The sequence below is a fragment of the Vanacampus margaritifer genome, chromosome 9 (assembly GCF_051991255.1).
Source record: "Vanacampus margaritifer isolate UIUO_Vmar chromosome 9, RoL_Vmar_1.0, whole genome shotgun sequence".
Lineage (NCBI taxonomy): Eukaryota > Metazoa > Chordata > Actinopteri > Syngnathiformes > Syngnathidae > Vanacampus > Vanacampus margaritifer.
In genome coordinates, this window is record NC_135440.1 from 27,675,917 (window position 1) to 27,695,479 (window position 19,563).

General features: G+C 45.0%; 2 protein-coding genes across 4 annotated transcripts; both read right to left on the minus strand.

The window, feature by feature from the left end:
- Nucleotides 1-969: 969 nt before the first annotated feature.
- On the minus strand, nucleotides 970-13,754 carry pklr (pyruvate kinase L/R). Of its 3 annotated transcripts, XM_077576947.1 has the most exons (13): nucleotides 13,617-13,670; nucleotides 11,895-12,159; nucleotides 8,918-9,082; nucleotides 8,260-8,351; nucleotides 8,056-8,187; nucleotides 6,239-6,425; nucleotides 5,497-5,770; nucleotides 4,642-4,792; nucleotides 4,003-4,155; nucleotides 3,750-3,916; nucleotides 3,382-3,448; nucleotides 2,060-2,174; nucleotides 970-1,211 (listed from the first exon to the last, which is right to left on the minus strand). In XM_077576947.1, exons 2-13 carry the CDS (start codon nucleotides 11,896-11,898, stop codon nucleotides 1,105-1,107), a joined length of 1,614 nt encoding a protein of 537 aa, XP_077433073.1. In that variant the 5' UTR covers nucleotides 11,899-12,159; nucleotides 13,617-13,670; the 3' UTR covers nucleotides 970-1,104. The 3 variants fall into 3 exon arrangements, with proteins under 3 accessions (XP_077433073.1, XP_077433074.1, XP_077433072.1); XM_077576948.1 differs by lacking the exon at nucleotides 11,895-12,159 and having other exon boundaries at nucleotides 13,617-13,754; XM_077576946.1 differs by lacking the exon at nucleotides 13,617-13,670 and having other exon boundaries at nucleotides 11,895-12,504.
- cyp11c1 (cytochrome P450, family 11, subfamily C, polypeptide 1) lies at nucleotides 13,744-19,386 on the minus strand. The gene is made up of 9 exons (XM_077576951.1): nucleotides 19,061-19,386; nucleotides 17,437-17,592; nucleotides 17,157-17,371; nucleotides 16,005-16,208; nucleotides 15,714-15,862; nucleotides 15,471-15,637; nucleotides 15,165-15,243; nucleotides 14,882-15,091; nucleotides 13,744-13,943 (listed from the first exon to the last, which is right to left on the minus strand). Exons 1-9 carry the CDS (start codon nucleotides 19,333-19,335, stop codon nucleotides 13,833-13,835), a joined length of 1,566 nt encoding a protein of 521 aa, XP_077433077.1. The 5' UTR covers nucleotides 19,336-19,386; the 3' UTR covers nucleotides 13,744-13,832.
- Between the last annotated feature and the right edge of the window lie 177 nt (nucleotides 19,387-19,563).

The following is a 19,563-nucleotide window of genomic DNA, read 5'->3' on the forward strand; positions in this document are numbered from 1 at the left end:
AAATTAAGTGCAGAAGGGGCAGGCGTGCGTCTATTTGGGGAGAGGGGCTTTATTTGCCATTCTCAAAGGGGGTCTAGCCTACGAAAAATCCCCGAATACTAATCAAATGTACTACAACATTTAAAACATGCAGTACAGTTAAACCGAATCAAGCTTGTTGACATTTTTCATATAGTACAATTTCATGTAGTGGCTCGGCGATAGCACATGTTAAATTTTTTAAATGCAGTTCAGTTGTAGCCTATATTTAACATTTTAGTACAACCTTTTCTGTGAATCATATGGTTTTCCCCCCCTGCTATATTTATGATTATGTTTAAACTGACAAACACTTTGGCCTACATATTTGAATATTGGTCTTTATAGCGGCAGCTCAACATTTTTTGGAGCTAGCCTGGTAGTATAGAACATTTGTAACAATATTACCAAATGGCAACTTTGTTCAAATGTGGGCTCCGGCAGCATGCATGACCTTGAGCCAGAATGACAACCAATATTACTCAATAGAATTATAGATGTTTTTCAATCCATGATGCAGTGTTTGTTACCCCAATAAGTGAACCACGATACGACTGACTGCATTGTAAAAAAAAAAAAAACAACAACAAAAAAAAATACCCACAAGCGTAAATGGTGAACGATTTCAGTGATTTTAATATCCTTCAACAGACGCGCAATCCGCTCATTTTCCACCCACTGACATGTTAAGGTCTGAGCGGCTGCAGCCGAGGGAGGAGCGCATCAAATGAAGGACTGTAATGACTTTATGACGGAAGCGTGTGCACTTGCGGGCATCTGGGTCATCTCAGCGGACAAAAGAACACATGAAGTCATCTTCTCCTATCTGCTCTCGTAAAAATCAAACAAAAGAGCAAGACGCCGACTGGAGGTAGGACCGAGTCCATCAAGCGCCTCCGTAATCGGTTCCATTTTGACCGCTCACGCAAATCGGGACCAGATGACACGTGATGAGTGCTTCAAGTTGCATTTATTTGCATACAACGGAGTCATTGCTTTGAAAAACGTACACGCAACCAAACATGCATGAGTGGAGAATGTTAGCAAGCGGTGCAAAGTGTAAAAGTCCATTTGGCTGGTTTGCGGTTATGTGACGTTGACGGCCCTCATGATGTTGGTGTGACCCGAGCCGGGGATCCAGCCGGTCACGATGATCACCATGTCGCCCTCTTTGAAGAAGCCTCTCGCCTTCCCTGCGCCACACAACAAATAAGACAAAAATCAGGACGGGATCAGCATCGACCTATCTCAAATTTGGACACAGGTCACAAGTTCCAGGGGCGGAGCTAGATGGTGGCCCGGGGTACGGCCACCCCGACATCTAGGGCAACATTTTCATTTCATTTTATTTGAAAGGGACATTGATGAACAACAAATTGAGTTGTAAATATACCAGATTCTAGCAGCAGTTGCTCATTTTACTCTAAAAACAGTTCAGGTCAAAATTAGCCCAATTATGGATCAAAAATGGACCGATTCACTTTATGGGTCAATTGGGTCATTTTGTCTAAAACAACCCAGAAAGTTGGGTCAAATTGACCCATAAAGTGGACCGGTCCTTTTTTGATCCATAATTGGGTTACTTTCATATATATTTTTATATATTGGGTAATATATTTGATATTGTTCAAAAATATATAATATATTATATATACTGTACATTTTTTTATATATATATTGGGAATATATGTTGTGTTGAAATTGTCACAATGATTTGTCCAAAAGGAAAAATGAATGAATAAAAACAATTTAACTAAACTTTTGACCCAACTGTTTTTAGAGGGAAAAGAAACAAGGAACATTTGACTTTTACTAATCAATGTCAACCAAAATCATTCAAAGTTATTATTTATCATATAATCCGCAGTCATAGTTTCATGAAATAAAACGCGTGCATATCCAGAACTTTGATCAACACAAATATAATGCAAGCAGGAACAAACCGAACTGGAAACATTTCTGGTTACAACAACCCTGATCGAAACACGCTGCTGGCTTTAGTCTTAAAAATATAAAAATGCAATTAAAAAAAAAACCTTACCGATCTCTATTCCAAAGTTGACCCGGTTGTCGACGTCGTCGGCCCAGACGGGCGCGGGTAGCGGGTGAAAGAGGACCGGAAAGACTCCTCGGAGCAGCTGCGACTGACGCGCCACCTGAACAATAACGCCGCTTGTCACCAACTTTGGGAAACGGAAAACCTGAACCGACATCCCGATTTACGCCAAACGGGACGGATCAGCAACGGCGGGACGTTTGCTGGACGACAACACGAACATGAACAGAACGGAAACAAAAAGCACCATTTTGGACCGACAGACTAATGGACAAATTGAATTGATCGATCATGTTTTATACCACCAATCGTTAGAGGGGAAGTCAACTCCCAATCATTTTTTGGCCAATAATATGTTCGATGAAGCCCCACTCGTCTAAATACGGCATCTTGGTTAATATTACGTAAGTGGAATAAAAGTTAAAAGCAGCAAAATCCAGCCGTTTTTATCAATGTCAGAAGGCGGCCATTTTGACACTTGCTGTCGAGCGAACGTGACGTCACGGTTGCTCATGTCTCAGGTTAAGAACCAATCACAGCGCAGCTTCAGAAAACAGGTGAGCTGTGATTGGTCATTGCCTGAGCAACTGTGATGTCATCTTCAGTCAGTCGACAGCAAGTGGCAAAATGGCCGCCCACAGAGATGGATCAAAATGGCTGCATTTCGCTGCTTAACTCACATTCTGCAAATGTCACATCAAATATAGTATTGTCAAGAAATGTTTAAGGTTGACTTCCACTGTGATCATTTTCTGGGTTCACATTTCAAGATGGTTTAAAATGAGAGCAAAATCTCGACCTTTGAACCTGCAGGATGATCAGTTGGGCCTGTTTGACCTCGTTAGCGCCTTTGGAGGCTGCTCGTCAGGTTGAAGGAGCCCCGCTAGCGGCTTTCGCCGCGTCCACAGCGGGCCCAGATGCGAGGCTGCGGATGACTCACCTGACCTCTGACCTTCAGGTGGCGCTGCCTCGCGTGCCCAGACGGCGCCCGTGTGCATTTAGCACACATGACGCGCACACATTTTTTTTTTTCATCCACTCGTAGTCTGCATTTGAAACTATTTTGTGCTCGCAAAATTGTTAGCATAGTTAGCAATAGTTAGCATGATGGACAAAAAAGTCAAATCAACACAATTGTTGAATTTAAAATGATCATCTCAAATATGAAAAATGAAAATGAAATGCGTCTTGTGTTTGAAATCAGATTTCATTTCTGTCCATATGAAGCTAACAAAGACATCAGCCACTTTTCAATCATTTGGCAAGCAGTGGGCGTGTTCAGTTTTTTTTTTTTTTTTTTGGTGTACCTGCGGGTTCCTGGTGACCGCAATGATTGGACAGCGGGGCCGATACCTGGACAGCAGGTGTGCCGCCCTGTATACACACACACGCACACGCACAAGATTAACATTCATGAGTGAGAAAGCGTCTTATTATGTGTGCGAGGTGAGGCGATTCCAGAGAATCCACAAAACACAAGTCAAAACGCAATCAAGACAAAAATACTGCTAGGCGCGAAAAGTGCACTTGTTATTATTATTATTTTGTATATATTTATTATTATTATTATAATTATTTTGATGGGAACTGTTTGAAGCCTTTTAAAAAAAAGGCACCACTGTCTTACACGATGAATTTGTTTTTGGTCATCATTTGATGGTGTTGTGGTGCCCACCTGCCACTAGTGGTGAGGACGATGATGGCGCCAGCGCAGCACTTAAAGGACGACTCGACGGCCCCGATGGCCGTGACCTCCGTGGGGTCCGAGGACAATGGAGTCAGGCGGCGCAACTCCTCGAATAGCTGCTGGTGGAAAATGGCCGCCTCTGCCTCCCTGCAGATCTGACAGAGCGACAGACAAAGATATTCGGCAGGGGGGGGCATCATGGGTAACACGCACACACGCACGCACGCACGCACGCACGCACCGAGTGCATCATAGCGACCGCCTTCACGGGAAACAGCCCCTTGGCGGTCTCGCCGGATAACATAACGCAGTCGGCTCCGTCCAGCACGGCGTTGGCCACGTCACTGCCCTCGGCTCGGGTGGGCCGCGGGTGGGCAATCATGCTTTCCAGCATCTGCGCACACACACACACTTTCCACATAATTCTATATTTTGGACCCAAACATTCCCCATTCATTACAAACGACAAATTCCACATTTCCCACTCACATATTGCACATTTTTACCAAATATCATTTCACCGAATTCCATAGAATGAAATCTCAGTCAATCAAATTTTCGCCGCCACATTCAAGATTATTCGATAACATTTCATATCCTTCAGCACCATTCCACGTTTCTATTTTTCTTTCTTTCAGCATTCACACGCAACGTCTCCAGCTTTTTGTTTTGTTTTGCCAAATTAGATGTTTAACTGACGGAAAATTGAGTGGGAATAAGAATTAATCTCCAGACTGTGTGTAGTCATCGCAAATGTTGATTTTCTTTGTTTTTGTTAGTCATCCAAATTGCACTGTTGGTTGTGAGTGGAAATGACGATAAATTCAAAGAATGTTGCTGAAATATTTCTTGAGCCGGAAGCTGATTCGCGGACGCTGACCTGCGTGGCACAGATGACAGGCTTGCCGGCCGAGTTGCAGCGACCAATCATCATCTTCTGGGCGATGAAGACTTTCTCGGCGGGGATCTCGATGCCCAGGTCGCCCCTGGCAACCATCACGCCGTCGCTTTCCGCCAAAATCTCCTCAATGCTGACACACAGAAGAGTGAGGAGGGGGAGCGTGTTTGGGATCGGAGCAGAAATAGAACGTTTCCCCGCCGCGTCCGCTCTGATTCACGTGGCAATCGTACAAAATGAGCGCCGCACGCAGATGAGATCGCTGTGACAAATCTGCCATCGGAAAATCGATCATCTTAAAAGGCCGCCGGCTGGGTCGTGAGTAATGGCGGCCGCCACGTGCTTGTGTCAAGAGACGTGAAGTGGTGGCCGTGCGGCATGCGGGCAGATTGCGAGAAGTGAGAGGAGGTGCGAGCCGACAGATGCCGTCAGCTGCATGACAGCTGGCAGGCGGCCATCAGCGGCAGCGCTGTCAGCGCCGCACCATCAACTCACGCGCCCTCGCCAACAGGACCGCGCCGCAGGAAAATGATGCTCATCATTTACTCAACTGTAGGCCGAGTTGTAGATTTTTTTTTTATGCTACTTCCTTACATTAGCATAACATTTCCAAGCACGTCCATCACACTCTGCCGATTTTTAGAATTGACAAATCTACCGACAATCCCATCGATTAGTCGGATTAAAATTGATTTGGAGTTATTAAACGCAATAATGTACACATGAAGTGCATGGATTCTTTTTGTATGTCTTTAAGACTTGTGTCCTGTGAGTGACGTGGGCGTCAGCAGTCTGTGTGGCGAGGCTTTGTCCATAATGGTGTGAAGTTGGACTCACTTTTGGACCCCTTGCCGACTCTCCACCTTGCTGATGACCTTGACGTCCTTCCCGTGCGGGCCCAGGGCTCGCCTGACGTCGCGGACGTCCTCCGCCGAGCGAATGAAGCTGGCGAAGACCATGTCCACGCCCTGCGCCACGCCGAACCTCAAGTCGGCCTCGTCCTGCTCGCTGACGGCCGCCAGGTTGATCAGGTTGCAGTCGGGCAGGTTGACGCCTTTGCGGCTGCACAGAACGCCGTCCGCCTCCACCACCGTGTCCACCCAGTCCGGACCTACACATCGCCAAAATGCTCATGAGTAGCCAAAAGTAAGGATTATTTTCATGAATGATTTATCTGTCGATTATTTTGATTAATTGTTGAGTCAGATTATTATTTTTTTTAACATTTTAAATCCTATCCCCTTTTTTTTTTTTTTTTTAAGAAAAAAATATTATTGATAATTATTATTTATTTATTTAGTATTTATTATATTTTTGGGGGACAAGTGTGGCAAGAGCAGTGACCCACCTGATCCAGCAGAGGGCACTGTGGGCTGAAAAAAATCTGTCATGTCCCACTTAAAAATACACATAACTGCCACCTACAGGACGGGAGTGTAACTGCCCAGCACATCCTGGTTTTGTAATCAGCCACTTGAATGAAGAATTAAGGTCATTTGGCCTTGGAGGCTTTCAGGTGGCTTTCTCATAGGATCGTTCAATTCGCGCTTCATTTTGTGTGGCGCCAATCTTTTCGTACCCGTTTGCAGAACTTTAAGTCCAATAAGGCCATCGTCGATGTAGATCTTATTGCCCCTCTTCAGGACTTGCGGCAGGCTGGTATAGTCCACCCAGATGGTTTTGCCGTCTGTGGAGTCTTTGTCAGCCGGCGCCGTCACCACCCGAACGTGGCTGCCCTTTTCCAGCTTCACCTCATCCTCCACTTTCTTCACACACAGACACACATTGTTGCAGCACGCACACACACGACTGCATATTCACATTCCTTTGCCCATTGGCTGCGAGAAGTCACATGGTTGCCTTTCTGCTTTTTCCCGAATCATTGAAATCTGTTTTGTTGGCCTTTCGTTGACCAAAATTGGAGTTTTGTGCGTTTCCTGAACTTCCTCCGTATGTGTCTGAAATGATGACTCATGATTGGAGTTAGTGAGGAGGTAAAAAGCCATCTGCTGCATTTCAAGTTGCCGTCAGATGGCAGCAAGTGTTGGCGGTGTGTTCATACGTTGTGTACTTTCTCCATGGCGACGCAACTACGATGGAAGAGAAGCCGCGTGCGTCACGCAGAGCATCAAGTAATCCAATCAAGACATGAAACGCTTTCCAACAGCTTGCAGTAATTTAGCACACAAAGTAGGCGACGTGCAACAGGAAGACATAAGGAGACGAGAACGTGGCCCAAAATAGCGCACAACAGTGTTGTTGTTCCCAACACTTAAGATGACTTCGCTAATTAAGGGCACCAAGACTGAAAGATTGACTTTCTGATTGCACTTCCGCCTCAGCGGAGCTCATTTACATCTTGAGCAAGCGAAACCGCACATGGCATGATCAGCTAGGCTGGCTGAAGATCCACAGCCCTTTTCAAGCACCAGGCGGACTACTGTACACGCCCCTGGCGTTGCGGCAAAGCCAAAAGGTACGCAGAGCCGCCGCATTAAGTGGGCCCACAGATTTGCATTAGCTAACGCTAGGGATGTAACGATATCCAAACATCACCATACGATAATTATCACGATATTGGCGGGAGGTTGCCGATACACAAAAAGAGGTCACAATGTTGTTTAAAAACAAAAAACTCATGCTAAAAAAACACCCTATATTGTGCTTTGTACATTACAGCAAGGAAAAATATTATATATATATATATAAAAATTAATATATATATATATATATATATATATTGAGGCACTTACTTGCTAATGCAAGCACACATTGAGTTCCTCCACATATTGACTCACAAGCATATTACGTTCCCCTTCATCTGACAATTAGAGTGGATTTTAAACAAAGGGCCAAAACATGCCTTGTGAAAATTAAACCGCACTAACTAACTAGCCACCAGAGGGTGCTAGAACTGCACAAATGGAAATCAACCTGACTTTTTTAACAGATGTGCTGCTTTTAATATCGTGACATGACGACGACGATATTGTTTTCATGTCGCGATGTCACAATATTGCCGTTATCGCTACATTCCTAGCTAACGCTGTTAGCTTTTGATAAGCGGCACATATTCGATTGCACAGTTCCAAAACACAGCACCGGGTCAACTTCTGAATGGCTTTCAAATGACTTTTGTGACTTTTCTGTGTGCGCTTTGCAGTTCATGATGATTTTTTTGGGCCGCTTCATGTGAAGCATACCAAACCTCTACCACTAGTTGTCATGGTAACAAGAACCCTGCAATGGCCCAGCAACAAAAATGGTCCAATTTTAACACCAAAATATGATCAAGTGTTCTTCATCTTTGATCCTTGGGATGTTTCATGCCACAGACATGTTAGAACAATAAATTGTTAAAAAAAAAAGAATCCGTCTGCAACGTTGTGTGTTTACCCCGTTGACTAATCCAGTGCGGATCTCCGGTCCTTTGGTGTCCAAGGCGATGGCCACGGGCCGATAGTACAACGGGTCAGACGTGACCGTCTCCACCGCCTCGCGGATGTTCTTGATGGTTTCGCCGTGGTACTGACAGACGATCGAGAGCGTCACCAGAGTGCGCGAGCAACATACGTCAGTCAACATTGCACGCAAACGCACCTCGTGGGAACCGTGAGAGAAATTCAAACGTGCGATGTTCATCCCGGCTTTGATCATCTCCTGGAGTTTGGAAACAGATCGCGACGCAGGACCTGAGGAAGGAAGGAAGGAAGGAAGTTTTATTATTGTTATTTGTATTATTAATTTATTTACTTTCAAAATATATCGGTGCCTTTGAGACACGAGAGACGGGAGAAAACACTGTCGACAGCACAACAAACCTTAATATTTCCGTTTTTAGCTGACACAAACCCAAAATGGTGATAATGATGTTTTTCAGCTTGGAGATAAAAATCTCTGTTTATATAGTTTGGTATGAACACGAGCGTCGTCAAAGCACTGAAAATGCATATGAGATGAAGAGTAAGTGTGCACAGATTGATTGAAAAAAGTGCACATTTTTCTACCAGCATCACTAAGAATGCGTGGCAAATAATAACAATAATAATAATCATGAAGAATATACGTCATTATTCAATGTGACGTCATTGTTCTTGGATGAATCGAGACCAATCTGTCAACAAGTCAAAGCTGTGACAAGTTGTCCGACTCCGACACGAGCAGCGCGCGAGAGCGTGTCTGGCAAGCTGCTGCTCGCTTGCTCGTCGGTGAGCGCACGCTAACGGACGCTAGCGAGCGAGCAGGTGCGCTTGCTGACCGATGGTGCAGACGATGCTGGTGTTGCGCGCCGTGATGGGCTCCTGGTCGATGTCCAGAAGGCACATGTGCTCCAGGAAGGTGTCGGCCATGCTGGCGTCCAGCTGCTGGCGCTGGATGAAAGAGTCGGGCAGCGTCATGGCCTCCGAGTAGCGTCTGATGCGAGCTGCCGACGTACAAAACAGAAAAATTGTCCAACAGTCAAAGAACGCTTGACATAAAAAGTTTGTCGAGTTCTATACAAGGTGAGTTTGAAAGTAAACCACTTTTCTAACAGCTGAACGTTCATCTGCTAGCAAGAGTAGCAGATGCTAGCTAGTTAGCACTTCACTCCTTGGAGCCTTCAAAAGCATTAGCGTTGAGTAAGCGGCCCGAACATTTAGCTCAGCACTTTTTTGTGCGCTACATTGTAGCGTTTGTTGTATCTGTCTTTATTTGTATCTACTTTTTTACGTTTATTATGTTGTGCTTTATTTGGCTGACAAGTCCGCATTGCAAAAAAACAATCTGGTCTCCATCAGAGGTGGCAAATGCAGGTCCAGAAAGTAAAAACCCTGCCACAGTTTGGCTTTAGTCCCTGATGCTAGCTATTTCCTTAGCAGGTAAACGAGCACCATGGGAGCTAGCAAGGGAGCTAATTAGCTAGCACCGGGGGCGAAAGCCGGCTGGAAGAGGACATGCTCGCTCGTTAACGTGTGAAAATCATAATTAGCATTAATGAGCGTGTCATGATGTGTCCGTCGGTGGACTGTCGGCCACTTGGGGGCAGTAAAACACTCTTTAAAAAAAACAAACATTTTTTTCCATTTTCAAGGGAGCAATACTTGATGGTTTTTATTGTTATTAAACTTTTATTTCTCCAGGAAAGGCAATTAAGAACAGATTTTTGCAAACTGAATCATTGGAATAAATTAATTATTTGTTGCAGATTGTTCCACTAACTGCCCCCCCCCCCCCCCCACCCCCCGTATGTAAGACATTCCGAATCAATATGGGGCTCCAACAGCACATGTTTGAGTAGAACGGAAGCACCTCGAGGGGGCTTGACATTTACCTCCAAACGCATTTGCATGATGTTGACGCTCAAAGCAAAGGAAACAGCAGCGTTACTTGCCACTCAAGCGCTAAAGTTTACATCTCGGGGGGGGGACAAAATATTAGGAGGGGGGTAGACGCCATTTTATGGGTGGAAAATTGCAACTTGAATATTGCCATCATATTGACTACGAAGAACGACACCATTTTGTTAGAATCCTCATGTCACTACGAGGGAAGATCAGTTTTATGAGATTTAAGTCGTAATGAAATCAAATGAAAATGGAGTCATAAAATTAAGAGAAATGATTAACAATTAACAAGTAAAAAAACTGAGAAACAAATTGTAGTACCACCAAAATGAAGTAACATTTTCTGAGAAAGAATTTGCAATGTTGTAAAAATCTATAAATAAATAAATATGGGGGGGGGGATGTCTGCACTTAAGACATTAGTTTTGCTGCATTGTCATGGATCAATGAGGTCAGATGCTTCTCACGCTGCTTTGGGAGTCATCGAGGTGATAAGAAGACACACCTTATCACCTTGATGACATCAGCAGGTGTGCCGCTTCAACACGACTCACCCAGATGGAGCCACCCAACAGCGAGGTCACGGAGTTCAACTTGATGTCAGGGAAAAGGTTAACCTTCATATTACAGTACAGGAATCCCCGCTCCGTCCACAATTCCAGCTTTGCAATCCCAGTTTTTTTTTTTGAAGCAGTTTTATAACTCAGTTTTGTTCTGCCAGTTTATTTTGGGTGCAATTCCACTGTTGCCCACTAGATGGCAATACACTATTTAAGAAAACTATATGACAATATATAAAAGCTCTTCAATCCTGCTTTTTACGCCTACAAAAAGTGACTGCCGTAATCAGTCATCGACGTTTTTTGTTTGTTTGATAAATGTAAGATTTAGTTTTTTTTTTTTTTTTTTAAAAAGCATTTTTGTTTTTATTTTACCTCAGTTAAAAAAAAAAAAAGTTTTGTTATTTTGTTATTTTTGGTTAACTATAACTATTTGCCAATGCGCAGCTTATTGTGAAGCGAGTCAAATTGAGTTTGCTGCCGCCACATGGCGCTCGTATCTCAAGTCTGTGCTTGCACGTCAAAGCAAAAAAAAAAAAAAAAAAGGGGCTCGTAAGTGTAACAGCGAAATCACACTATTTTTCGTTCCCTCACGAGGATGAGCGGTTATAGAAATTGGCCGAATTGATGAGCTCTTTGACGCGAGGGTGACAATCGAGCGGCAAGTCCATGACGGCCAATCGAAAGGTTTTCACACTCAGTGGAGCTTGAAAGTGGCGCCTCTGCCGATCACGATGAGACCACCGGGAGGAGGAGGAGGAGGTGAGTGCGCTCAACCTCCTCCACCTTTTCTATCTGTTGATTGTCTTTACCCCGCAACCTCCATGCGACCCAGTTAATCCCCGCACCGTTGCATGCATTACGTCACGCACACACACACACACACACACACACACACACACACACACACACACACACACACACACGCACACACACACACACACACACACACACACATTCTCGGTACATATGTGAAGCATAGCGTCCATGAGGTCGGTGACACTCTCCGTAAAGGAAAGCACATTCTTTGAAGCAGATAAGAGAGGTCAAACAAATGTCGAGACCAACAATGGGTCACGTTATGACATCAGTGCAGGTGTGCCGATCACTATATTTTTCTAAAATACAATATTGTAGAGTGCTCTTTTATAAACGCACGACACATTTTTTGGGTTGTTTTTTGGGGTGAGGGTGGAACGGATTAAAGTCATTTCCATTTATTTCAATGGGGAAAGACAATTTGAGCGTTGATCTCAAGGCACAACTGTATTAAAAAAAGACAAAGATAACGTTGGGATCGTAACCAGATCCACGCGATAACACCAGAATCGAAAAAATGAGACTCACTCACCCATTCTGTCTTCCGAACGTGTCCTTTGTCTGGCGTCCACTCAGCTCACACGCTTGTCCATAATGTAAGTCACGTAACCACGCCTACACCTGCCGCTCTCATTAACCCTCTGAACCCCCACCGCACACGCGCGCACGCACACGCAAAGGCGTGAAGGTCGTAAAAACGAAAGGAAAAAAAAACGTGTCTAATCTGTGGCTTACAACACAAAAGTTCAATTTGACATTTGTGGCATCGCTGCAGCATTACGCAACTTACACATAACCTGAAACACACACACACACACACACACACACACAAAAACATGCACACATTCAAGAAAAGAAAAAAAGAAAGAAAAGAAGAAGCTGGATCAAAAATGCCCACTTTTGAGATATTTACATTGATTTCCAATCGACATAATCGCTCACAAAATGTTCAATAACGTCCGGTGAGGATCACATTCATTCCCATTATTTTCTTTTGGAACATTTTCAAGTTTCAACTTCTTTTAAAAAAAAGTGTCATAATTGATGAAATATCAATGCTGGCTAATAATCCATGTGGGAATTAACCCAAAATTTGACGTCGTTTTGTTACATACAGAAAAGGAAAAAATAAAGAAAACAAATCAATGAACAGGGAATATAAAAAGTAACTTTTTTTTTTTGGGGGGGGGGGTTGTCTTGTGAGGGTTTTTGAGCAACAAGTCACATTAAAAGTTAGCTAAATCATTTTTAAAGATCTAATTAATACAAGATTATATAGTTAATATGAAATAAATTCAATTTATATGAAATAAAATATGTGAGCTAAAATAAAATCCCATAAAGTTAAGATAAAAATAGTTATTAATTTTACATAATGTACACATGATAAATATTTTTTTTGAAATAAATAAAATTTATAAATAAATTAAAAAAAACATTTATATGCAACAAATAAGATGAAATGAAATGCAATAAAGTTGCATTAAATTAAAGTAAAAATCAAATCCTAACTGTAATATACTTTTTACTTCTAAGCATGTTTGAAAAGCAACAACCTAGAATTAAGGTTAAAAATAAAATAGCATGAAATTATTTCAATTTCTCATGTCAAACTTCAGTAAACAAATGAAAAACTTGAATGTAATAAAAATGAAAATGTCACTTTCAGCTGCAAAAAGCTCTGCAGTGAATTAATTGAGCGCGCAAGAAATTCACCACAAATTGCAGGAACGTTTTATTTTAGTTGGCGTTCATCCATCCTGACTCTCTCGCACGGGTTGGACGCGCCGTCTGATGCTTTTATGAGTTTTAGACTTTGACAGAAGTCACACACTTTCTTCTTTCCTTTCTGTCTTTTATTCCAGCTGGTGTCTCATGCGTGCCGGCTGATTGAAGCAGGAAGCGTCAATCTTTAGCCAGAGAGCAAACACACCTTTGCACCTTCGCCGCACGAACGCAAGCCAACAATGGCAGGCCGGCACAAAGCACGATTATTAAAGAATCACAAAAGCAGAAGAGCATCAAACGTGTAACGACTCGCACCGTCCGCACTTCGGAAAGCAGCAGATTCTTTTCAAAAGGTGGACACGGCCGGCGTCCAGTACGTTCCGAGTTGGCACCTGCAGCTCATCAGAAATCAAACTTGCGCAAGTCGTAAAAAGTGTCGAGGAAGCAAAAGTTGGCAGGCAGAAGACGACGGGAGGAAAGTTGCCAAGTTGTAAAAAGCGCATGTCACGGGAAGAGAAGCACCAACCTGCTGGAGCCAGGACGCGGGGAGCCGCGGATCAGGAATGAAAAGCAGGCAAGCGGCAGAACGGGGAAAGGACCAGCGCCACCTACAGGACAACTTTGCCACACATTTCAGAGTCCTCATCGGAAAGTGCAGGAAAACAACTTTATTGCCACTTGATTTGCTTTCAATACAAAGTGAATCAGGGACGACGAGAAGAGTGTGTACGTGCTTGTCGGCTCAAAGAATCCTGAAGGTGATCCTGGGCGGCGACTCGGGCTGCAGGATGAGCGTCAACTTGGTGTCGATGTCTTGAGACGAGGACACGCTGAGGTGGAAGTTGAGCAGGATCTAAACACGCAACACAAGCAAAAGTCAAACTCATTCAACAAACGATAACAAATAAAACATCGGAGTGGGCAAACAACGGCCACACAAGTTTTACAAGGGACACATTGGCCAATTTGCTGGATTGAAAAAGTCTACACACCCCTGTTCAAACGCCAGGTTTTATGTGATGTTAAAAAAAAAAAAGTAAGACCAACATCAATCATTTTTATCTAATCTATAAACTGTCAAAATCAAATGAGTAATTGTTTTAGCTTTTTGAGGGAGGAAGAAAGCTTACCACATCATGTGTAAAAGTCAACACACCCCTAGCTTAACTCATTCACTGGCAGACATTTTCACTGAAGCAATCCCCTTCGCTCCCGACTGTTTACTGGAATTGTGGCCCACAAAATATTGTGTTCTATTGCTATAAAAACATGGAACCAAACCAAAGGAAAATTAGAGTCTCTTCTTTCATCAGGAAAAAAAAAGTATATTTCTATCTGTTTACATTTTGTAGCAATTAGCATTAGAATATAGCTAAGTTTCACCATTAGTCACAAATCTGCTTAGAACCGTGTGGAAATCAGCTTCAACATGGGCCTGGCTGATCTCTTATACTCTGCTGCCACCCACTGGCCGTTTTTGTAATAACTACCATTGCTTCACCCGTTCTTTGAAGTTCAGAGGCTGCATCAAAGCCTTCTGTATGCTCTAGCGTAAAAAAAAAAAAAAAAAACATAAAAAACATATAAATATGTCTTTGGGACACTTAAAACATTTGAAATAAAATGTATTTATATGTTTTTGGGAGCAAAGATTTTGTGATCATTACAAAAAAACACAACCAAGACAAATGCTGGCACATAAAATGTTCAGTTCGAATGAAATAAAGTTTTTATGACAGCAACAGTCCAACAGCCCAAACCGATTCAAAATGGCCGCCTGGCAGCACTCACGTGCATGAGCAGCAGCCGAATCTCGTTCTCAGCGATCCTGCGGCCGACGCACTGCCTGGTGCCGAACCCGAACGCCAGCGAGCGGAACGCAGCGCCGCCGTACGCCTTTTCCTCTCGCATGCGGGCCCACCGAGCCGGGTCGAAGGTCAGCGGGTCGTCGAAGACCTCCGCGCTCCTCCCCATGGGGTAAAGACACGCCTGGACCAAAGTCTGAGGGCGAAGAAGACGCTACGGTCCCGATTTTTGCACATTTGCACATGACTGCTTGTTGCGATTCGCTCACCCCGGCCGGAATGTTGTAATTCTGAAGAACCAGATCTTGGACCGGGTAGCGCTGAACCGTGATGCCGACTGGATACAGCCTGCAAACAACACAATGGCGTTGGCGACCACTCGGAATGAAAGTCTGAAGTCAATTGAGACAAGTCACAGGCTGCAAGGGCCTATGGTGTTCCACAGGGTTCAATTCTGGGGCCTCTGTTGTGCAGTATAAAGTTGAGCTGAGAAAATGTTGTAATATACTTTTTATTTGTACGATAATAATGAGTACTTCAAAAAGTCAAAAAGTCGTCTGTTGTTATTTGCGTACCTGAGAATCTCCTTGACAGTGCCTTTAAGTAGCGGCGCCCCCTCCAGGGCTTTGTGCGGGTCACCATCGGCCCGGCCCACCGACTGGGTCACCTGGCGCCTGACGCTCTCCTGCACCGCGGGGTTCCGAGCCAGCTCGAACAGAGCAAACTGCAGCGGTACCGCCGTCTGGACGCAAAGACGCAATCGGATCTCAGAGCGCAGATCCAAAAAGGGAGCGGCGGCGGCGGCGACGGTCCCGCACCGTGTCGACGGCGCCGGCCATCAGCTCGGTGATGTTGGCTTTGATGGCCTCGCGAGATAACTGTCCTTTCTCCAGGAGCTGGCCCAGAACTCCGGGGATCTCGCCCGCTTGGGCTTTGCAAGACAAGCCTCGCTTCATTCGGGCCTCGGCTGCAACAAGTAAGGTGGCAAAAGTACTCGCACAATGCAGACTTTGAAATGTGCAAAAGTAGAAAGTTGTTGTTTTACAGTCATAAAGAATGCAGAGAAGCCCCTCACCCAACCAATTATTGTTACGTTCGTCGGACGCTACCGTGGGTGAAGATGTGGTCCCACGCAGTGGCGTGCTGGGTCCACAAGGAGGCGCCAAGACGCTCCAGCAGGGGGGCGGGCAGGTAGAGGAGGGGCACGGTGGTGGCCAGCATTCTTTCCACTGCCCAAATGAACTTCTGAGACTCCATGGAGGGCGTTGAGGAGAAGAGGCCGATGCGCTCCCCGTACAGGATGTAGCAGCTGGCTGCAGGCGGGGAACCCACGCAAAACGTTCAGTCACGTCGTCGCGGCAACGCATTTGCTTTGTTCGAAAATGCAAGTTTGGGCTTTGCCACCATCTAACCCAACCCTTCGTCTGTTTGATCCTGGACCAGAGCATCCGTTTGGCTCTCATTTGATTTTTGGCAAAATCCTTTTGATCCCTGACTTTGGCCTTCCGGTCCTCAGCTACATCCATTTTTGAACTTATCAATACCGGACCCGGTAATATAATATATATATATATATATATATATATATATATATATATATATATATATATATATATATATAATAAACACGGAGCTGGTCCATGGAGCTCTGAAAGTCAAGACCAGAATTTGAAAACATATTCTAAAAGCAACTGGGAGCCAACGCGGTGACTTCAAGATGGTCGTGATATGGCCAATGTGTTGCGGTCGTCAGCTTGCTAGAACCTTTTGACCTTTTGACCTTGAGAAATTGTGCTCAGGCCTTTTGATTGTGGCATTTTTCTTTTGTGACACTTCCTCCAATTGTCCCGCAGCAGACGGCTTGTTAAGTCAATGTGACATCCTGACTCGTGTCCTTTTTCACACAGAGAATGTTGACGTTTTCAGACGTGCTGGCAACGCAGCAGGCAGACGAGAGACTATTTGGGAAGCGGCTTAACACCTGGCTGAGTTCCTTTTCCACATGCAGCGCGCGTTGGCCCGAGCCCGCCTTCTCCCTCAAACACGCACACATGCATGCGAGTGAGTCACGCCAGCGGCGCACGTGTCAATGTGTCATGTGTGGCGTTGTCTGTCTTCTATTTTTAAGCACGCGTGACCTGAAAGGTGTCACATGCTGAGCGCTACTTTGAAAAAGTCCATTTTGAGGAACGGAAGAAAGAAAGTGACGCACTTGCAAGGACAACAGAAGGAAAAGTGAGGCGTCTCGCGTCAACTCTGACCTTCCAGCGCAAACGCGAAGAGGTCCGGACTGGGGTTCAAGGTCAGGCTGCTCTTGCCGTGCTTTGCGCCGGCCTGGCCCTCCACCCGGCTCGCCATCATGCGGCAGAAATCCCTCGCCACCTCGTCCATGTGGGGGACGAAGCGCTGGACGGCCGCGCTCAGCATCACCTCCTTGTTGAGCAGCAGACGGTCGGCGCGCCACTCGGCGCCGTTCCTGGCCACAAAGCGGACCCGTCGCTGATGCCGCCGGGTGCGTGCGTGCGTGCGTGAGATACTGACTTGAGGAAGACGCCCTTCTCGTGCCCGCGGACCTCCCGGTGCGTGGCCCACGGCTGCAGGACCATCCGCCGCGGGTTGAGGCCTTCGCAGCGGAACAACTCGGCGATGTCGCGCGGCATCAGGATGTTGACGCTGCTTTGCAGGCCCAAGTGCTCCCTTTTGCACACAAACACGCTCAAGTCGGACATTTGCATTCGCTGGCAATCCAGGCGGGAAGATCAGAATCCAACACATACCGCATCATCTGGTATTGGCCTATGGAGAGGAGGAGTTCACGACCCAAAGCATAACACATCATGTGTTATCGAAAACTTTTTTTTTTTTTTTTTTTTAACTCTTTGACTGCCAGACGTTTTCAGAAAAGGGATGCCGTGGGTGCCAGCCGATTTAAGCATTTTTGACTGATATTTCAAGGTTCACAGAAAATTATGTGTTTGGACTATGGAAACACACATACTACCAAACGAAAGATTGGACTCTCATCTTTCATCAGAAAAAAAAAGTTTGTTTCTACCTTATTCCGTTTTTCAGTAATCAACAATAGAAAGTGGTTAGTTTCACCTCTGTTTTGAAAAAAAAACGTCTTTTAACGTCTTTGGCACTCCTCCATAGGATTTTACTAAACATTATTTAACGTTTTTGGCAGTCAAAGAGTTAAAAAGGAGGTTCCTAGGACATCAAATTGAAGATTTATTCCTTGTCAGTCAGTTCCAAAACACGAGGAAGTTAGCGGTTTTTAACATATTGAAATAGATTTAAAAAAAATTGAAAAATGCAAGAAAAACATTCTTGTCAGTGTTTATCAACAGAAACGGTAAAAATGCCCGTACATTGTTTTGTTTCTATTGTCGATGAAGTGACAAATTGCAAATCAGAGCAAAAGTCATTGGTCGCCTCCTTGGAAAAATTGCAGTGTGACTTTTGTGCCATCTTGAACAGAACTTTTTCGACTGAACGACTTTTAACACGCGGCGTGCGCGAACGTTTTAAGGTCCACATCATGCGGTCTTGATTTGCTTTCATCTTTTCAAAAATGGTTTGGATTGCATCGCTCTCAATGTAGATTACCGAGATCCAATCATTCGATCTTACTTGCAGGATGACGACTAGCGATAGATCACATGCGGCGTTCCGCAAGGGTCCATTCTCGGATCACTTCATGTCACACCTACTTCATGTAAATCAAAGAACAGATTGGATCTTGCTGCTGCTCTGTAAATGTCGAAATGGTCTTGCAAGATGTGTTGGTACCCGACCGAGGGAGGATCCAGATTCAGACCACTCGGGTCATCTGGGATTGGTCCCAGAACCCGAGTGAAGCACAAGTTAGCATTTCAAACACATTTGCAAGCTAGATTTGCATTTATCCAGACTGATGCCTGGTTTTAATCTCTTCTAATTCTAATTCTTTTTAGATTATTATATGATCATTTTTGCAATGACTTCATTTGTTTTTCTTTCTTTGATGCTTTTAATATTTTTATGTCAAGCATTTTGAATTGTCTCGTACATGAAATCTGCTAGACAAACAAACGAGTCTTACCAGGTTTTTGTGACCATCCCTCAAAAGCCCCAAAACGGTTTCCAGCTACAGATGGAGGCAAAAGCCAGAGACGAGCGGTACCTGTAGATGGGTCCGAGGCTGTTGAAGGAGTTCTCCATGTGCTTGTGGAGCAGCCCGAAGCGACCTTCCCTCCAGAAGGTGAGCAGGTTGAGCCATCGGTTGGCGCCCGTGTGCGGGATCTCCTCGAAGCTCCTCACGCGGCCCCGGACCGCCTTTCCCGCTTCGTTCCCGCCCGCCGTCGCGCCGAGGGCCCTGGAGGCGGCGGCTCCGGCAAGCCGCGGCGGGATGCGCATTCTCACGACGGCGGACATGCTCCTCGCCGGCGCCAGCCACATGTGAGGTCCGGGAAGCCTTGGACGCGCCGGCCCTGAGAGCCGCCGGTGATTTATGGATCCCGAGGGGTGGACGGTTCAAGAGAAGGATAACAAAACACGACAGCGCTGGCCGGAAAACACATCGGAGGACGTCCAGATGGACAAATCAAGCTTTATTCAAACATTTGCTCACAATTTGATTGACATTTGAGATCCTTCCTTGTATTTAACTCTTTGACTGCCAGACGT

What these genes read in the sequence shown, in the direction of transcription:
- pklr (XM_077576947.1), bottom strand. An exon ending in CAGCATCGTCTGCACCATCG is followed by an intron (nt 8,352 to 8,917) that starts GTCAGCAAGCGC and finishes TTCCTTCCTCAG; the next exon opens with GTCCTGCGTCGCGATCTGTT. An exon ending in CTGTCATCTGTGCCACGCAG is followed by an intron (nt 4,156 to 4,641) that starts GTCAGCGTCCGC and finishes GTGTGTGCGCAG; the next exon opens with ATGCTGGAAAGCATGATTGC.
- cyp11c1 (XM_077576951.1), bottom strand. Translation starts at nt 19,335, where the DNA reads ATGTGGCTGGCGCCGGCGAGGAGCATGTCCGCCGTCGTGAGAATGCGC. An exon ending in AGCCTCGGACCCATCTACAG is followed by an intron (nt 17,593 to 19,060) that starts GTACCGCTCGTC and finishes TGTGTGCAAAAG; the next exon opens with GGAGCACTTGGGCCTGCAAA. An exon ending in TGGCCGGCGCCGTCGACACG is followed by an intron (nt 15,638 to 15,713) that starts GTGCGGGACCGT and finishes CTTTGCGTCCAG; the next exon opens with ACGGCGGTACCGCTGCAGTT.